At 37.1% G+C, this 18,092-nt stretch overlaps 2 protein-coding genes and 1 long non-coding RNA gene across 3 annotated transcripts; all 3 read left to right on the plus strand.

The window, feature by feature from the left end:
* The first annotated feature begins 296 nt into the window (after positions 1-296).
* On the plus strand, positions 297-1,078 carry LOC126596832 (uncharacterized). The gene is made up of 3 exons (XR_007614036.1): positions 297-347; positions 457-532; positions 1,042-1,078. It is a non-coding gene; the product is annotated as an uncharacterized LOC126596832 (long non-coding RNA).
* Positions 1,079-11,061: 9,983 nt separating this feature from the next.
* Positions 11,062-11,742, plus strand: LOC126595274 (NDR1/HIN1-like protein 10). The gene has a single exon (XM_050261624.1). The coding sequence runs from the start codon at positions 11,062-11,064 to the stop codon at positions 11,740-11,742; it is 681 nt and encodes a 226-aa protein (XP_050117581.1).
* A 2,667-nt stretch (positions 11,743-14,409) lies between these two features.
* LOC126596821 (BTB/POZ and MATH domain-containing protein 2-like) lies at positions 14,410-18,010 on the plus strand. Its single transcript, XM_050263477.1, has 4 exons — positions 14,410-15,170; positions 15,687-16,035; positions 16,919-17,198; positions 17,552-18,010. Exons 1-4 carry the CDS (start codon positions 14,749-14,751, stop codon positions 17,731-17,733), a joined length of 1,233 nt encoding a protein of 410 aa, XP_050119434.1. The 5' UTR covers positions 14,410-14,748; the 3' UTR covers positions 17,734-18,010.
* Positions 18,011-18,092: the final 82 nt, after the last annotated feature.

Genomic DNA, 18,092 nt, shown 5'->3' on the forward strand with positions numbered 1-18,092 from the left:
CAAAATGATCAACAAATAATTTTGTGCTTCTTTTAAAGCCCCTTTGTAAGATTTCAAACTTTACTTCTAATTGTATCTTCTCTCTATTTCTATGCTTTCAAAAAGTTTCAGTTTTTTGTATTCCTCCAGCCCACCAAACACAGTTTTCATTTGGAAAAAGAATTTACCTTTTGAGTAGGAGTTGTAGTCTTGGTTACTATTGTTTTAGTTCATGCTACTAATCATGCATTCGGTAGATTTATATATACAACAACGTTTAAATGCTAATCAATTACTAACATAATGCGGTCTTTACAGAAAAGCAATGGATTCTCAAGAGGGGTTTCAATGTACATAAGAATTACAAGGTCTTATTAGCTATTCATAATTTTATATAATAATTTAGATAAAATATAATATATATACCCAAAAAAAATCTCTAAAATCTCTTTGTTTTGTTTCTTCTATGTGTAGCAGACGTCATCAACATGGAAGATGGCTAGCCAAGATTGGAAAGGTTACTGGAAATAAGGATCTCTATCTTGGGCATTCAGTAAGTGATTTTTCAAACTTTATTTGTGTTTTTTCGTATCTAAAAAATTTCCTAATATTTTTAATATAATCAGTGAAACCACGATTTCATGTACTAGCTAGCTACTAGAATGCTTGGTTTTTGTATGATTCCGATTATTTGAGGTATCTAGGTAAAGTTTTGTTCAAAGTAGGAAAATGAATTTAAACTCAAGCTTCTTTACAAGCTTTAGGAGAGATTTTAGTCTTATAATGATTAATAATTAAGATAAAATTAGGGTAATACATGTACTACACATATTGCTAACTATGCTAGACCAAAAGTATCATCATCACTGCTTAAACATACCAATCAGTTTACTTTTTGTGAACGTATATGACGACTGAGGGGTTTAACCTTCAATTGCAATCTCATTTGTAAAGCTTTTGCTATCATAACTGATACACTCGTGTAATTTTGTGTTTACACCATACTAAACAATATTTTTTTCATATGTTTAATCAAACTCTTATCTAATTTACATTTCATAGAGACAAACGTGCAAATATTTGATGACATCCTATAAAAAAATTGCCAAAAAAAAAGGTCATTTCCAACTAATGCAAAACCAGACTTCTTTCCCTGTAGAAAAACACTAGGTAAACACAATCTATCCTTATTTTGTTCACAATATAATTCTATTGTGATACAATTTTATTTCGTGTATGCATGTTATTTCTTTTCCCCATATTTTTCATATAATTTATGAGGAATGTATAGGAACGACAATGATCGAGTGTATTATGCGAGTCTCACCATATAAACTGTAAATTTCACATTATTGTTCCTCTTCCCCCCTCTCAAAACATAGTTTGGGTAGATTAACTAAGATATGTGTAGTTAATCTTTTTGTTTGTCTACAAGTCATGGTTTTGAACTTTTGGTTCTTGGTGACTAACAATGTAAAATATAATTAATGGGGTAGGCAGTGACACATATTTGGGCAGGGCTTGGAGAGGCAGACCCCATATGGTATATGCCTGCACCAGCATAACCAAGGTGGTTAATCTTGCTGGCTGGAGCAACGATAACCACCTTGAATGTAACAAGTAAGTAGATTATGTCAATTAAAACATGATTAAGCATTTTCATATAATTAGTTTGAGAGTTAATAATATAATTTGAAATTGCAGCTATGTGGCATGCGAAGAGTAGTTATATATATTCAGGGTATGGTTGCTGCCTCCACCAAATCCAAAAGTGTAGTTATATATATATATATATATATATATATATATATATATATATGTGGGTTCGATTACAAAATTATGTCGATTGAAAATGATACTTTATGTTATCATTTACTTGGTACATGAAGATGTTTCATTTTGAAAATGAAAGATAGACTATACTTGGAACAAAATTCTTGAGATTGTTGAGGTGTGCCTTTATAAAGCATATTCTCAGCTTTAATGCATTTTCAATCTGGTCTTTAATTTGTTTCAATTGGGCTCATGAAGTTTGATTACTCTTCATTTTCAATTGTACCAATTAGTGTCATAAAGTGGTTCAAAGAGCTCCAAGAGCTTGATTCACTCATTTTATACTTTTCATGTAAAAATTCTTTTAAAAAAGCCAAAACATCTTTCATTGTAAATAAATTTAACCATAGGTAACAATCTTTTATCTTTTCTTTTGGTTTTTTGTTGCATTGTTTAGGTGGTGAATTGCGTGGAAAATGGGGGAGAGGGGTACAATTTATTTAATTTTGAGCAAAATAGTAGCATTTAAGCTTAGTTGGTTAGTGAGGATTAGAGTCAATAAGGCGTCGTCTGTCTAGCTATATCTGAAATCTGAATTCATTGAATGATGAATGAGGTTGTAGTGAGAGAAATTGAGAAAGTCAAGGAAAGACGGTCCATATAGTATGTTGTATGTTTCGGGATATCTCAACATCTTAATTTATGCTCTCATGTTGCTGAAAGTTTGTAATTTTACTTGCTACTTGATTATAAAAATGTAAAACAAAATCTTTACATGATTTACAAATTTCTATTTGATTTTAGATGTTTTTCCAGTGTAAGGCATATGTTACATGCATGTAAATGGTACAAATTGTTTTGGTTTTGGACAATAAGCTTTTGAGTTTTACAACCCTTGCAAGGGGATTGTGAGTCCAACAAATTTAGTGTTGGGGGATACAGTTTGGTTCTCCTTAATACATAATATAACAAAGGCCTAGAAATTTTCCTTCAAGGAATATGCAAATGTTTTTTTGCGCATCTTGGCTTGCAGTTTGTATGAAGGGGCATTAGTGCGTGTTATCTGCATTGGTGCATTTGAGGGTGTGATTCCGTTCTTACTGCCTTTTTAGGTTTGAACATTTGTGCTTGACAACTTAGTTGCTCGAACAAGAACGTAACACTTTTTCTGTTTTTTGGTAATTGCTAAAACAGTTGCCTAGCCTGTAGGACATATATTTTGCCGTCTTAACTGCAGGGGCAAAATATGTGTGAACTGTATGTTACTTCTGTTTCTTCTGTTTCTTATGTTTCATACGGAAACATGGCTTCTGCATATTTTTGCCTTTGAACATTTGTGCTTGGAAAATTAGCTACTTGAACAAGTACAAATGTTCATACGGAAACACTTTCTATGTTTTTTTTATTAAGTGCTGAAATAGGTGTCTACCATGTAGGGCACATATTTTGCCATCTAAACTACACAATGTGTGTGAACTGCATGTTGTTTTTGTTTCTTCAGTTTCTTCCTACTAATTGTGCAATGTCTTTACATGTTAGTTCAGTTGAATGCATATAAAGCCAAGCTGCTTAACTTATCGATCTCATTCTCATGTGTCCCTCTGTTCATTTATGATTGTGTTGAATTTATTCAGGTTAAATGTGTATTATTCATGCAGTTATGGCTAAAACAATGGTTCCCGCCCAACGCGCGGGCTTATTTTCTAGTGAGAACTAATCAAGGGCTTGGTTTCGGCCCAATCAGTTAATGGGTTTAGTGGACCAATCAACTAGAAGGAGAAGGGACCAATCAACTAGAAGGAGAATGGACTAATTAGAAATTAGAAAGGAAGGCAGCAACTAATCAGGAGAAGAGAGAGAGACCCCCATTTTCTCGTCTACCATCCCCGTGCAGCAACCCGTTTCTGACCGAGCGATTTCCAGCCACTTCCACCATTTTTTCAGGTGATGTTCACCCATCCAGCACCTGCAACCTCTTCCACAATCCCTCATCTACCTTATTTGCCTAGATTTTGTTATGAACTTAGGATTTAGTGATTGGCTTAATCACTATTAAGGGTTTAATATTGGATTTCTTAGGCTTATTCTTGTTAATTAGTGAAGTGTATTAGAAATGCCCGCTGGCACTAAAGGTGTAGAAGTCTATAAAAGGAGCTGAGCTCCCTTAATTGTAGCAGATCAGAATTTATACAAAAGAAATATAAACAAAAAATAATTCAAGAGCTCTGCTCTCTTTCTTCATTCCCCCTTCATCTCCATCCTTTATGTTACTTGTAGGTTGATTAGGGGAATTGAGAATTGGATTGTATCAATGGTATCATCTTTCTCGAATCCTGGCTTCCCTTCTGTGCACACCCACCCACCTACGTTTTCTGCCATGGTTGCTACAAACGAGGATTTGATTCGTGGGACCGTGAATGCTCTATTCGCACCCTTTCTTGCTAAGATCCGTTATGCCCATGAGTTGGCTCTCAACGTTGAGGGAGACTCCACTCTAACCCCTATGATCGCTATCAGCGATAGGGGAGATTTTGATCCAGCTTCGACGTGTTCCAAGGAAGCTGAATCGATCGAGGTCGGTCACCAAAAACCTCAAAATGGAGACAGCAACCCACTGCAAATTATGTTGACAATCCACGACCATTCCATTTCGTTATTGCTCTCATCTTCATCAATGTTGTGAACATTGGCAAATTCGACCGTCAAGCCACACTCGAACAACTCCACTGCATCTACAGTCTTGCTTCCGGAATCGAAGACAATGACCTCTGCTTCACAGCTACTCCATAAACACTCGTTCTCCGTTAATACAAAAACTGACATGATGTAGTTCTTAAATTGAGTATCATTTTAGAAAATTCGGAGCTAAATTCCCTTCCCTTTTGATTGATAACTATAGTGCATACCTGAAAGATAAATTTGGATGGGTTAGTTGGTATGTTGTGGGTAAATTTGTGAGGAAGGATTTTGGTGCATGGAAATTGTTTGATGAAATTCCATACTCAAGTTGCTATGCTGTTCTCAATTGTGACATGTGTTACTGCAATGGCATTCGCGATAAGGGTAGAGGCTCTAAATTTGGCAAAATGCAATTGAAGATGGCAGTGGCTCAAATAAAACTGCTGAGTAACAAGAGGCAGGCGGTGGTGAAGCCAATGAGGTGTGGCATTGCCTTGCTCCTACAATCTGGTCAAGATGCCACTGCTCGAATCGAGGTTAAACATGTGTTCAGAGAACATAAAATTTTGTCTGCCAATGAGTTCATTGAGCTCTTCTGTGAATTAGTAGTATTTAGACTTTCTATCATCACAAAGCAAAGGGAATGTACGCCTAAGCTCAAAGAGGGAATTACTAGCTTAATCTTTGCCTTTTCCAGGTGTTATGAGGTTTCTGAACTGATCGCAATAAGGCATATTTTTTAGGAAAAGTATGGTAAATATTTTGTATATGCAGCTATGATGTACGTCCTAGCTGTGATGTGAATCATATGATATGGTGTGAAAGATGACATATGCAGTTTGTAGACTCAGCATCAACTGCTAAAGCAGCTGCAAAATCTACCAGTGATGCAATGGCTACTGCACAAGTTGCTGCATATTTTGGCCAACACAGACTGCAATCAGGACATTGATATTGTATCTCTCAAGAAAATAAAAGGAGATTCCCCATTGAGTTTGATAGTTTCTTTACGATCGATATGTGAGGGCAGATTTCAATCTCTTGACCAGTTTCTACCTTGTGAATATTGTATATCTCTTGCTAACAATATAGAAAGTCAAGTCAAGTTGAGGGAGGAAGACTATTCTCAACTCTTTTCTAACGTGCATAAATTTGATGTGATTTCCAAATTGAACAATATGGTTTCTGCAATTCCTGTGATGGTTACACAGTCTGATGAACTTAAGCTTAAGTTCGATGAAGGGTCCATGATGAGCAAGCTTTGTCTTGTGAATTTGGGTGGCAATGAGAGTCTAGCAAAAACTACAGTTCACGGGGAAAGCCTTAAGGAAGCTCAACACATCAAGAAACCTCTTTCAGCTCTTGGGGATGTGATCTCAACTTTGTCAAGAATTAAGGCTTTAAACCGATTGGGACATGTGGACGAAGAGAATGCCAATGCCATATTCCTGTCTGAGAATGTAGTGGACCTTAGTGATTCTATTGAAGATGAAGTCAAGTGGGTAGAGAATTTGATTAGAGGAATATTTGCAGGAAATATATTTGATCTTGGTTATGTACAGCTTGCAGAAATTTTCTCAAATGAGGGAATGTCATTTTCAGTTAGTTGTCAAGACCTTGTCCCTCGACCTTGGGACTTGGACTAGGCAATGGTTGTGTGTGTGAGATTTGCGTGCGAGCAGTCAGGTGCATTAGACCATGGAAAAATGGTGTACTTTACCTACTCTACAAATTCATTTGAAAATGAAGCTGTGGTTGCTGAGATTGTGCGGAGAGGTGGTGGGGCTCTTCGTTGTACCAAATTACAAGGAATGTCAACGTCCATTGATGATAGAAGGATCCATGAGTATCTGTTGATGGTGGGATTCATAGGGAATTCACATGTTACGAATGCACAGCTGGATCTTTATGCAAAGAGTGAAGCCAATATCATTACTGGGATTTCTTATATTGCCATAAAGATAACAATACAGCATTGGATCAATTTTGGTACACCAACATGTACTGCTGTCAAGAGCTATATTTCCTCGACTAATCTTAAGACATCCTCAGTGCATTCAAGTTGTGTGAGGCAACCAAAATTTATTTTGTGTACTAGTGGGTATCTTTCAGCCTTCACTTCTACATACTCAACATTACTTATTGGGACTGAACCTCACTCCAAGAGAGTCAAGGTTACATGGGAAGTTCTGTCCGATGTCCTTCATGATGCGAATAAAAAACATAGGTGCGAATCATGTTCACAAGTTCAGACCATCCCTATCCAGTGGGTTATATTCGTGCAACTTCACCAGCATGCTTCTCCCAAACCCACAATTTTCTGTCTGGAACAGCTGATCCTGAAGCATGGTACTGTTGCTAGTGCCATAGAGAGTCAAGCATTGGTGATTGAGAGTTTGCGAATGGGGTGAATCAGAAACAAAACAGTAGGGTGAATTACATGCAATCAAGGCTTCATTTTGTTATGAAGTTCTCTGCAAAAGAAATTGCTTTTGATTAGCATTTTCAACATGCACTACAAGGTGGAATTGACTAGTTTGTGGGTGATGCATTGGCTAAAGTTGTCAAGCTGATACTCTATTTTCAGTACAAGGAAGGCAAGTGAATGGGTGCTTTTGAGAATCTATTTTTTCGAAGGGAACTACCATTGAAATGTTTTAATGTTGACCAGCAGGGCAATGGTTGCAGTTGAATTGAAAACATGTCATTTCACAAGTGTGGCGCTGTAAGTTCTTATGCTTCATAATTGGTGGTCTTATGCTTCTTCCTTAGCTCCCACTGTTGAGCCTTCAACCACCTTGTTACTAAGCACAGAGGAAGGTCTAGTTCAGAAACCATCCCTACAAGTAGTATTGGCTCAACTGATTTCTCACCTTCATTCCAAGAACTACAAATTCACACTTCGTTTGCAAGACTCCTTAGTTGAATTTCACTGCAAACAATTCCAGATTCCAAGTGCTAATCTTAACCTTGAGGACAATGTTGTTTTTCAAGGGAACGGCAATGTTATGAACTTAGGATTTAGTGATTGGCTTAATCACTATTAGGGGTTTAATATTGGATTTCTTAAGCTTATTCCTGTTAATTAGTGAAGTCTATTAGAAATGCCAGCTGGTACTAAAAGTGTAGAAGTCTATAAAAGTAGCTAAACTCCCTTAATTGTAGTAGATCAAAATTTACACAAAAGAAATATAAACAAACAACAATTCAAGAGCTCTACTCTCTCTCTCTCTCTCTCTCTCTCTCTTCATTCCCCCTCCCTCTCTATCCTCGGTGTTACTTGCAGGTTGATTAGTGGAATTAAGAATTGGATCGTATCAGATTTGAGGATTTTTAAGTCCAAAACCGTGTAAAACCATGTGGGTGAACCGTGGAGTTTTGACAGCGATTCTGCCGTTCTCGTGAGTCTCACCACCCACTACCACCCTTAATCAACTCCCCTTGGACCCAGGAACAAGACCCAACTAGTTGTAGGGGTGTCAGAGCACTGAGGAAGGAGAATCGAAGCTCACTCATTCTAGGGTTTTCGACAGGTTTAAGAGAAATTGGAGCTTTTCCCGGTCAAATTGGACTTGGCCACATGTATAAAACTTACTCTACTCATTAAGATCTTCATTCCTGTAAAATTTGGGAATTTTTGGAAAAAAATGAATTTCCTGCGAGTCAGGGCGCCCAGCCCCTACCTTTGAACAACAATTCAACTTCTCTTAAAATTTTATTGTGAGGAACCTATTGAAGCTGTGGTTATATGAATTATTGAAGGAATTCTAAATGTGGGCTTATACTTTGTTTTAGGCTGCCATAGAGCGCGACGCCTTGATTCTCTTGCTAGGGTGCGTTAGCGCGGACCCTAGTTGAGTTACTTTAATATATGTGATATAGTTATTACCCTGAAAACTCCCGTGCTAGGATACTTTGTGGATATAGCATGGATTTCTAAAATATGTTTTATGCTAAATAATTGTTTATATAAAGTGTGCCATCGATCTACTTTATGAAATGTTATGTGACTTGGATATTTGAATTGTTTATGAATTGTGTTTTAAAATATGTATTTGATTGTTTGATAAATGTGAGGGCTAATAGATGACCGTTACCCTGGTGTCATGGGGTTAGGTGACACTGAGTCTGCACCATGTAGCAGTGGTACATGGATGGTCCTGCTTGGTTAATCCGCGATAGGGGACCATACTATTTATGGATCGTACTTGGTTAATTCGTGATAGGCAATCCTTATATCTTTGGTATGGCCATACACACACTTAGGGATGATCATGCTTGGTAATCTGCGATAGGTGATCACTGCCTAACAGATGCGTATGAGTGACTTTGCTTGGTTAATCCGCGATAAGGGGTCACTGCCTTCTTGGTTATTGCAGGGGCGGCTCTGCTTAGTTAATTAATGATAGGAGGCCACTTCCTGTTTGGTTACTTATGTAGGCTTCGGATGAACTGCATCACTCTAGCCTTAGTTTTTAGTGTTTTTGTGAACTATAGTTTTGAGAACGTTGTGTTTTGATTTAGAAAAGTTGTTGGATGTCGGGGTGACTCATTCGGAGAGTTCAGAGACTTGATATTGATTCTTACGAATGAATTATATTCGAGGTTTATAAACTGTGACTAATGGTTGGTTTTATTATTATTATCACATACTTTGCATTATTGTCACTCACACGAGCTTTGCAGCTTATCCGGGTTGTTGTTTGTCCGGTGCACCATTCCGATGGTGTAGGCACTGATCATACAGGTGACAGGTCTGAGTAGATTCTGAGAAGTCCGTAGGTGGGGGTAGCAGCGCAGTTATCATAAACTTGGAGCGTTAGGTTACCCTTTATCCTCTCTTGTACTTTATTTTTTTGGACTTTCTTTTGAGCACCTCGGACTTGTTCCAAGTCTAGCGAGGGTTATGTTTCTTTTTGAAGTGTACATATTTGTAAATATCTTGTGGATGACCTAGCCACCCTCATAATTATTTTGGGTTATTTGTTAGAGTCGTATTTCATTCCGTAACTTATGACATATTCAACGAACGTTACTTCCTCTTATCACGTGTCGATTCTCGACATATGTCGGGGTCGGGGCGTGACATAAATAACTATTTAACCGACTAATGTTATAGCTCTACTAAAATAATAACGATAATAACTAGTCTTTGATGATATCCCACATTGGGCAGAGACAGTAAAAAAGAAGAGACTAAATATCATAACTCCACTCCAACTAATACATAAACTTTTTGTGATAAAATCTTACATCTGAAAAAAAAAATTGCAAAACTACAGTGAGTGCATTGGATGCACTTGAGTTTTAGTTTTCTTTTTTCTTTTTCTTTTTTTTTCTATCGGCCTTCACCCACAACTATTTTTCCCTTGATTCCTCTATCTTTTTCCTTCTCGAGCTCAAAATAAAATCTCAATTAAACACAATACCTAAGTTAATCTTTTATGATTTATTGAGCCTAGTGTTAATCTAATTTTGAATACACTAAGTACGAGTGTACAACTTGCTATACTTTCATTAAGGATTGTGAAATTCATTTTCCACTTTTGACAAAAGATCTCCTGTATTCTTGTTTGTCGTGTGTTTAACTCATAATCTTGGTGTATAATACGACCTTTTGGAAGTACGATAACAAATCATGCACAATATAAATGAAAGTATGATCAACTTCTAGACGCTTATTTACTATGACCTCAACAACAACAAAGTCTTTTCCCACTAAGTGGGGTCAGCTAGATGAATCCTAGAATGCCATTCCACTCGGTTATGTGTCACGTCTTCCGTTAGATCCAAATACTCTTAAGTCTTTTCTTAGAGTTTCTTTTAAAGTCTTCCTGGTTCTTAGAGTTTCTTTTAAAGTCTTCCTAGGTCTTCCTCTACCCCTTTGGCCCTGAACATCTGTTCCGTAATCGCATCTTCTAACCGGAGCATTAGTAGGCATTCGTTTCACATGTCCAAACCATCGTAATCGATTTTCTCTCATCTTTCCTTCAATTTCGACTACTCCTACTTTATCTCGGATATCCTCATTCCTAATCTTATCATTTCTTGTGTGCTCACACATCCAATGAAGCATTCTCATCTCTGCTACACCAATTTTATGTACGTGTTGATGCTTCACTGTCCAACATTCTGTGCCATAAAGCATTGCTAGCCTTATTGCCGTCCTATAAAATTTTTCCATTTATTTACTACGACCCCATTGTTATAAAATTCTGCCTCCACCATAGATTGTGCAGGTGGTAATTAATAAATTAGTGACAATATCGGTGTTGTTGAAAGTGGGCCTTTGACCTGTCTCTATGATAATTTGATAGTCTCTCCCATATGCTTACACGTGTACGAAATTAGTTTTTATGTTAAATCATGTTTTTTAGGTTTTTAATATAAAAAACTGATTTATATTTTCTTGTTAAAGAATTGGTCAAAAAAGGGAAGCCACACGTAAACCACCCACTACAAAGTCCACGTATGAGAATTGTCTTTGTAAGACCTAGTCCTACTACACGCATTAGAAATGTCTTTGTAAGTCGTGTGTGTGTGTATATTAACGCCCAGCCTCGTTTCTCATTATTCAGTCCAGTTTTCGCAACAGTACCCTCTTTATTCTCTCTTTCATATATCTTAGCCATGGGAGTAGCCATGTCTGCAACTTATACTCCCATATCTACAGGTAAAAGTTCAGACGACTGCGAGAATCCCGATTCCTTACCCATTTCTGCAACTAAAAGCTCTCTGTTATCAGCGTGCGATAAAATCTTTTGGGTCTTGATGCTTGCTCTTTTTCTCATAGCTTTTGCTCTTCTCATTGGGCTCAGGGTGTCGTCGTCCGAAATAAGTAGTTCGGGGTACAAATGCCCCGACTTCACCATCAACGGCGCTCATCTCACCCAGTTCAATTACACCGGAAGCAACCGTACTCTCTCCTACAACCTCGCCCTCAACATCACCCTCACAAACCCCAAGAAGAAACTCTTCCTCGAGTTGATTGACGTCAAAGTCAGTGCATACTATCAAGACAAGAGAATTGGGCAGGTGACTTTGATGGATCGGTCGATGTCGTCGACACCCAAGAACACAACCATTTTTCAGAATGTAGTCGTTCAAGGGCACGATATGTTGTTCGAGCAATTTCAATCTGTGACCCGCCCTGCAGCAGCTGAGCTTTATAGTATCGACGTGGTCATTGCTTTCCAGGATAGGTATACTGTTCATCGGGGTGAGGTCATCTACAATCTGAGGCTTCCTTTGAGTTCCAATGGAACATATTGGGATGCTGACAAGACTACAAACTGCCCCATATATATATAGTTACTAATTTGTTATATTGCGTCTGATAAGAGGGAGGCTAATATCAAATTAATTCAACTAAATATGCATTAAATGAGAAATTTGTTGTTTGAAATAAAAAATTGGCTAAATCTCATTTCTGGTTCCTGTAGTTTAGTTGTTGTTCACTTTTGGCTCCCGTGTTTTTAATTGTCTCAATGTAAATCCTTATATAGTTTAGTAAACGATGCAATTCAAAGATATTTTAATGAAATGTGCCACTACATGGGCATTCTAGTCATTGCAAGAAAAATTAGGACGCCTTCATCTCCTTTTGGCGTGTTTAATAAATTGGAAAACAATAAGGAAGAGATCAGAATGCTTTATTCTATAAGGCTATTGTTGGGACATAAAATATTCGGACTAACATGAATACGTCATGTGTACAACTTATCAAATATGATTATTCTGTCCTTAACAGCATACACAAACTATTAGTCAAACTTAATAGGCCACATTCTCTACGAAGGCCTTAAAAGCCCACAATCAAGGCCTCCATGCCCAATTCATCGTCAACTGTCCAACTCGATCGCCATGTGACATACATAGATTACCCTCATATGCAATGGGTTTGCCTATCCGTATCTTAGCAAAGCAAGACTATTTGAAGCATATTCTCGAAATCTCAGGAATATTCCTCAATCGGTTTGCATACTAGGTAACACTCTGCTAACGGGTTCAAAGAATCTAGACGCTAAGGTTAACTCCTCAATTCTCTTTAAATAGCCAAGGTAGCCACTTTAGTCTGGTAATCAAGAACTTTCACCATGCCCTTATTGCTTCCTACAGTTTTTCTGACTTAAGCATCAAAGACCCTTTGGATAATACCACCCCGATGTTGGTCTAACTCCGTTTGTCTCTTTTCTTTGTGTGTGTATGTTTTCGTCAATTCAATCCCGGGGGAATATTGGTCCCCTTTGTGACTTAATTTGTTTTCTAATTATTGGTATTTGTTCAAGGAAGAATTTGCTCCCATGGATGCTTTATATCAGACCATACAAGTAGTATTTCCATGTTTCCCTTGCCTACTTTGTGTTCTCAATATATATATATAGCTTTGTTTAGCTACTGGCAAGATAATCAGAAAAGAATTGTGGCTTTGTTTAGAGTTTTTGCTGGGTTGATGTGGATGTTGTGCAATTGCATAGAATAATGCTAGAGAGATTAATCTTATAGATAAAATTTTGTAAACTAAATGATATGAAAGTTGATGATTGAATTATTACTTAAGCATTGATAAACGTGCTCATTCCTATTGATAACAAATCATTTTATTTGCAAATTTTGTTTACAAATTTACAAATGGATGGAAAATGTTAAATGTCCTTGAATTGCATCATTAACCAAATTACAAGGATTGACCAAAAAGGAACTTGAACTAAACTATTACAGGGACCAAACGTGAGATTTGGCCTTAAAATTTCTTTCCAAATTTGTTTCTACATCAGTTACAAACTTTCAATTCCAAATTCAACATACACGACTAAATTACGGGTTTGTTTGCATGTGTTTTTAAAATAACTGAAAGCGTTTTTAGAGAAAATGTTTTTTTATTCCAAAAGCATTTTAAGTGTTTTTTAAAAAAAAAAAAACTAGTTTTGTGATTCTTCCAAGTATCACTTTAAGTGTTATTTCAAGTTTTACTAACATATTTACTAAGAATTGTTTCCAAAAATATTTTCACCAAAAACGCTTTCATTCATTTTAAAAGTACATCCACATTCTTCTTTCAAAAATTAAAATAGAAAGGCTAATTATATTAACACCCCACAAATTGTTGAATAAACCTCACAAACTTAATACACCCCACATTTGCTTTTTCACTTAAAGACTATCTTAATACACCCCACTTACTTTCCCATAATACCCTCACACTCCACATTTTTAATATACATCTTATATTTTATACATACACCCCCACATTTCTCAAATCTTATAACACTCATTTTTAATTTTCAGGGATTGAATCTAACCATATGAACACTAAAAGATGAAATGAATATAGAAGTTTAAATAATGCAGCAAACGCAAGATTAAATAATTATCGGTGTCATCGAAATCACTAAAACAATGAAACTATGAAGTCTTACCTCATGTGAAGCTCTTGAAACATCGATTTCATGTTCCATTCATAAAAAACAAATTTTCTTAATCAACATGTTTGATAGTTTAGAATATAAATAATACGCTAAAAGTGATTTGTGATGTATTTATAAATCTTTATTTTTTTTTAAACCTAATAAGGTCAAAATTGTCATTACATAGTAGAGTAAATAAGTCATTTAATATTAAATTTTAATATGAGGTGCATTCAACATTTTGTGGGATGTTAATGTAAAAACCCAATAGAAATGCTAGGGATACTTTCTCAAAATTGAAACTTTGAATTTTAACACAATATTTTATAATGTGGTCACATAAATGAAAATTAAACCGTGAAGTAACATATAGTTTATAGTGAGTCCCGCTATGAGAGAGTCTCATTAGGAATTCTCAAATTAAAAAGTATTTCCCACATGAGAAAATGAGTGTTAATGTTATTCTGATTGTTATATCTTTAGTTGCTTATTTTATTCACATATTTAATTGCTTAATCAATGTTATTCTGATTGTTATATGTTTGTCGTCTTGTTTCCTAAAAGTAAGAACTCGAACCTCATTCCAACCATATAAAAACCATTACCCCCACTCGACCGGAATCAAAATATTAATCTCACCACCGTCATCACCATTCACCGCCAACCCACCACAAACCCACATCGCCGCCGCCGCCGCCGCCCGCCAATTCTGTTCTCTCGCTCCAACCCTTCCGATCCTCAATTTTGGACCACCAACTCCAACCCCAAAACCCCCCAATTTTACACCCCAACCCTGTTCAATCAAAACCCTAATTCCAAATACAATCCAACCCCTTTAACAATTTCCCTCCCTGAGAAACCCCAGAACATCAAAATCGATCCTTTTCGCGCCACCGGCCAGTAATTGTTAATGGACAGAATCGGGGTCCGCAATGAAACTCTAAAACACAGCTCGTCCCCACCGCCGCTGGCTCCGCCGGTTACGTGCTCGACGTCGTGCACGGAGACCGTAAATGGGTGCCACGAGTTTAAGATCAGTGGGTACTCCCTTGCCAAGGGTATGGGAATCGGTAAGTACGTCGCCTCCGATTCGTTTGTGGTGGGTGGGTACACGTGGGCTATATATTTCTACCCGGATGGCAAGAGTATCGAGGACAACGCCGGGTATGTGTCGGTGTTCATAGCTCTGGCCAGCGAGGGCACGGACGTCAGGGCGTTGTTCGAATTGACGCTTTTGGATCAGAGCGAGAGGCAACGGCACAAGGTGCATAGCCATTTTCTGAGGATGCTCGATGGCGGTCCTTATACGCTTAAATACCGCGGAAGCATGTGGTATGCATTGTGAATTACTCTTTCGATGTATACTTTTGTTTAAGTTGTATGTATATATGTCTATTGGACTCTGATTGCATATTGTGTGTTTAAAAGTGCGAAAAATTTCCTTGAATTAGTTAAACGAATGATGTTGTAGGTTTGAAGTTTAACCATTTTAGTTCGACTTCCGCCACAAACTTAAAGCTCCTTGAATGCAATTCGGAGATAAAATACCTCATAAAATTTGTTTAAATGTAAAGAAAGTAAAAGACCAAACAGTATTATCTTCTCTTATATGGTCTAGTCTGACAACTGGATAACTACTTCAAGTTTTGGCCATTGTTTACAGAGTGTATTATGTACTTCATGTTTTGGCAAAGCTGTCATTAGCATTGTTAGTGAGCATTGCAAAACACCGTAATTGTTTGGGCCTGGATTTCCGCAAATAAATATAGTGTATACAACATAAATTGTTGCCTGTAATGTTGCGGGTGAAAAACATAACTGAGTAGGTTCAACTTTTGGATGTTGCAGGGGTTATAAACGCTTCTACAAAAGAAGTCTTTTAGAGGGATCGGACTACCTTAAAGATGATTGCCTTATAATAAAATGTCGTGTTGGTGTTGTTAAGACGAATACAGAAGGACCTAAAACATACAATATAGCAGAACCACCTTCTAATATCGGCCAGCATTTTGGTAAGCTTTTAGAAAGTGGGAAGTTGACTGATGTAAGTTTCAAAGTTGACGAAGAAGTATTTGCTGCCCACAAAGTGGTGCTCGCAGCACGCTCACCTGTGTTCAAGGCACAACTTTTTGGTCCATTAAAAGATAAAAACACTGATTTCATAATAGTTGAAGACATTGAAGCTCCCGCATTTAAGGTACTCTCGCTCTCTCTGTATGAAGGCTTCTCCTCCGCCGCATGTTTTGTTCCCCCCAGCAAAAGCGTTAAGAGGTGTATAACTGTTAAAATGAATGGGCAATATGCTTTGATTTTCGTTTTTGACGCATATGGCTGAGAAGTCAGTTTCAAACTTTAGCAGAAGTTTGATTGTCCCAAAGAAAGTGTTCATGTTATGGTATGAAGCAGGACATTTCTACAGGAAGCACGAACTAGGAGATCATACACAAGAATTTTTTCTGTCTTTATCACCTATTTAGTAAAGCTGTTCATGCCTTTTTTATGACTTTATTTTGTTGTTTATATGGATTGGTGGGTGTGCTTAGGGATAAATACTCTCTTCTTCAATTCAAATTACAATCTTAAATCATATAGTAACAGATGATAAAGGAGATGTCATTTTTGTTTCTTAGCTTATTTTGACTGCAGACTTCAATGTGTAAAAGAGAATTAGTTTCATTGTGGCTGATTATACATGGTACCTATATTGCAGCTCTTTTTTGTTCTAAAATGTGAGTTTTTATTTGCTGAAGGATAGGAAGTTCATAGTAATGCAACCTTCAAGTGTGTATCTGATGGAGCTAGGTGTTTTGTTTTTGCATTATGGCATTGTTCAGCTATGAAACATATGTATTAACTTAATTCAAATATTTAATGGAAACGTATCTACCAAGTATTTCATTGTGTTACTTCTGTCTTTGTTATTTTACTGCATATTTAGCACTAGCATTGACAATGCCCTGTTCCCTCTTCAATACATCTTTTATGCACAGAAGACAGTTGCTAACAGTTTGATTGATATCTGCTATTCTAGTAAAGGGAACATATGAGTTTGATTGATTTCTTGTTTTGGATTTCTGCAGGTATTACTTCACTTCATCTACTGGGATTCTCTACCAGACATGCAAGAGCTTGTGGGCCTGCTAAATTCAAGCTGGGCGTCTACAGTAATGGCCCAACATCTTCTGGCAGCGGCTGATCGCTATGCCCTCGAGAGGCTCAAACTGATGTGTGAGGCTAAACTTTGCGAAAATGTTGCCATAAATAATGTTGCAACAACGTTAGCCTTGGCAGAGCAACACCAATGTGAACAACTTAGAGCTGTATGCCTCAAATTTATTGCAGTGCCTGAAAATTTAAGAGGTAAACTTTTTTCTTTAACTGATTTGTTCTGACTGTTAATATTTCTAGACAGCTATTTTTTAAAATAGAAAAATCGTCCATTGTTGGTCTCCCAGTGTTCCTCGATTCTTCAATATCTTCTTTTTCGTTCAAATATGAGTGAACTTCTCATGCATATTGGGGAGGGGACTTCCATTTTGTGGTGGTTTGGGTTTGGTTTTGAATTAAAGAGGCTTCACTTGTTGGTTGGAAAATGAGAGCTTCTCGGGCATATATTTTTCTTTTCATTTACCCTAATAATGCGGATTGAATGTCTGTGTTGCTGTCTGCTGAATAACTTTATATTGACAAGAAAGCTGGTAAATTGTTTTCAGCTGTGATTGAAACTGATGGATTTAACTACTTGAGGGAAAGCTGCCCTTCAGTCATCACTGAGCTACTGCGTTACGTTGCAAGTAGTGGTGATCATTCTTTTTTTACTTCTGGGTACGGGAAAGGGAACTTATTAGACAGCACTGATGGGAATGGAAGGCGGGTTAAGGCAAGGTTGTATTGATTTGGAAAATAAGCAATTAGAAGAATAAAATAAAAACGAGAGCTTTCTACGTTGCATATTTTGTACTGCACTGAACAAGACCCTGCTAATTCTTTGAAAAGAAGGATTAGTGTTTAGTTGGTTTTTTGTTTGTTTGTAATATCTCGTGTTGTCTGTTGGTGATGTAGTTTGTAAACCTCGGATGATAGCTGGCTGTAGCATGTGTGCATTTTTTCTTGGTCCAGATTGGAGTTGTCGTTTTTACAGATGATGAAAAATGGCAGCATCTTTACTATGATCACTTTTTGTACCCTGTCACCCCTCTCGTGTGATTGAATATGTAGAATTTACGAAGTTACGTCATTCGATTTCGTCAGCTT

Source organism: Malus sylvestris, chromosome 13 (assembly GCF_916048215.2).
Source record: "Malus sylvestris chromosome 13, drMalSylv7.2, whole genome shotgun sequence".
NCBI lineage: Eukaryota > Viridiplantae > Streptophyta > Magnoliopsida > Rosales > Rosaceae > Malus > Malus sylvestris.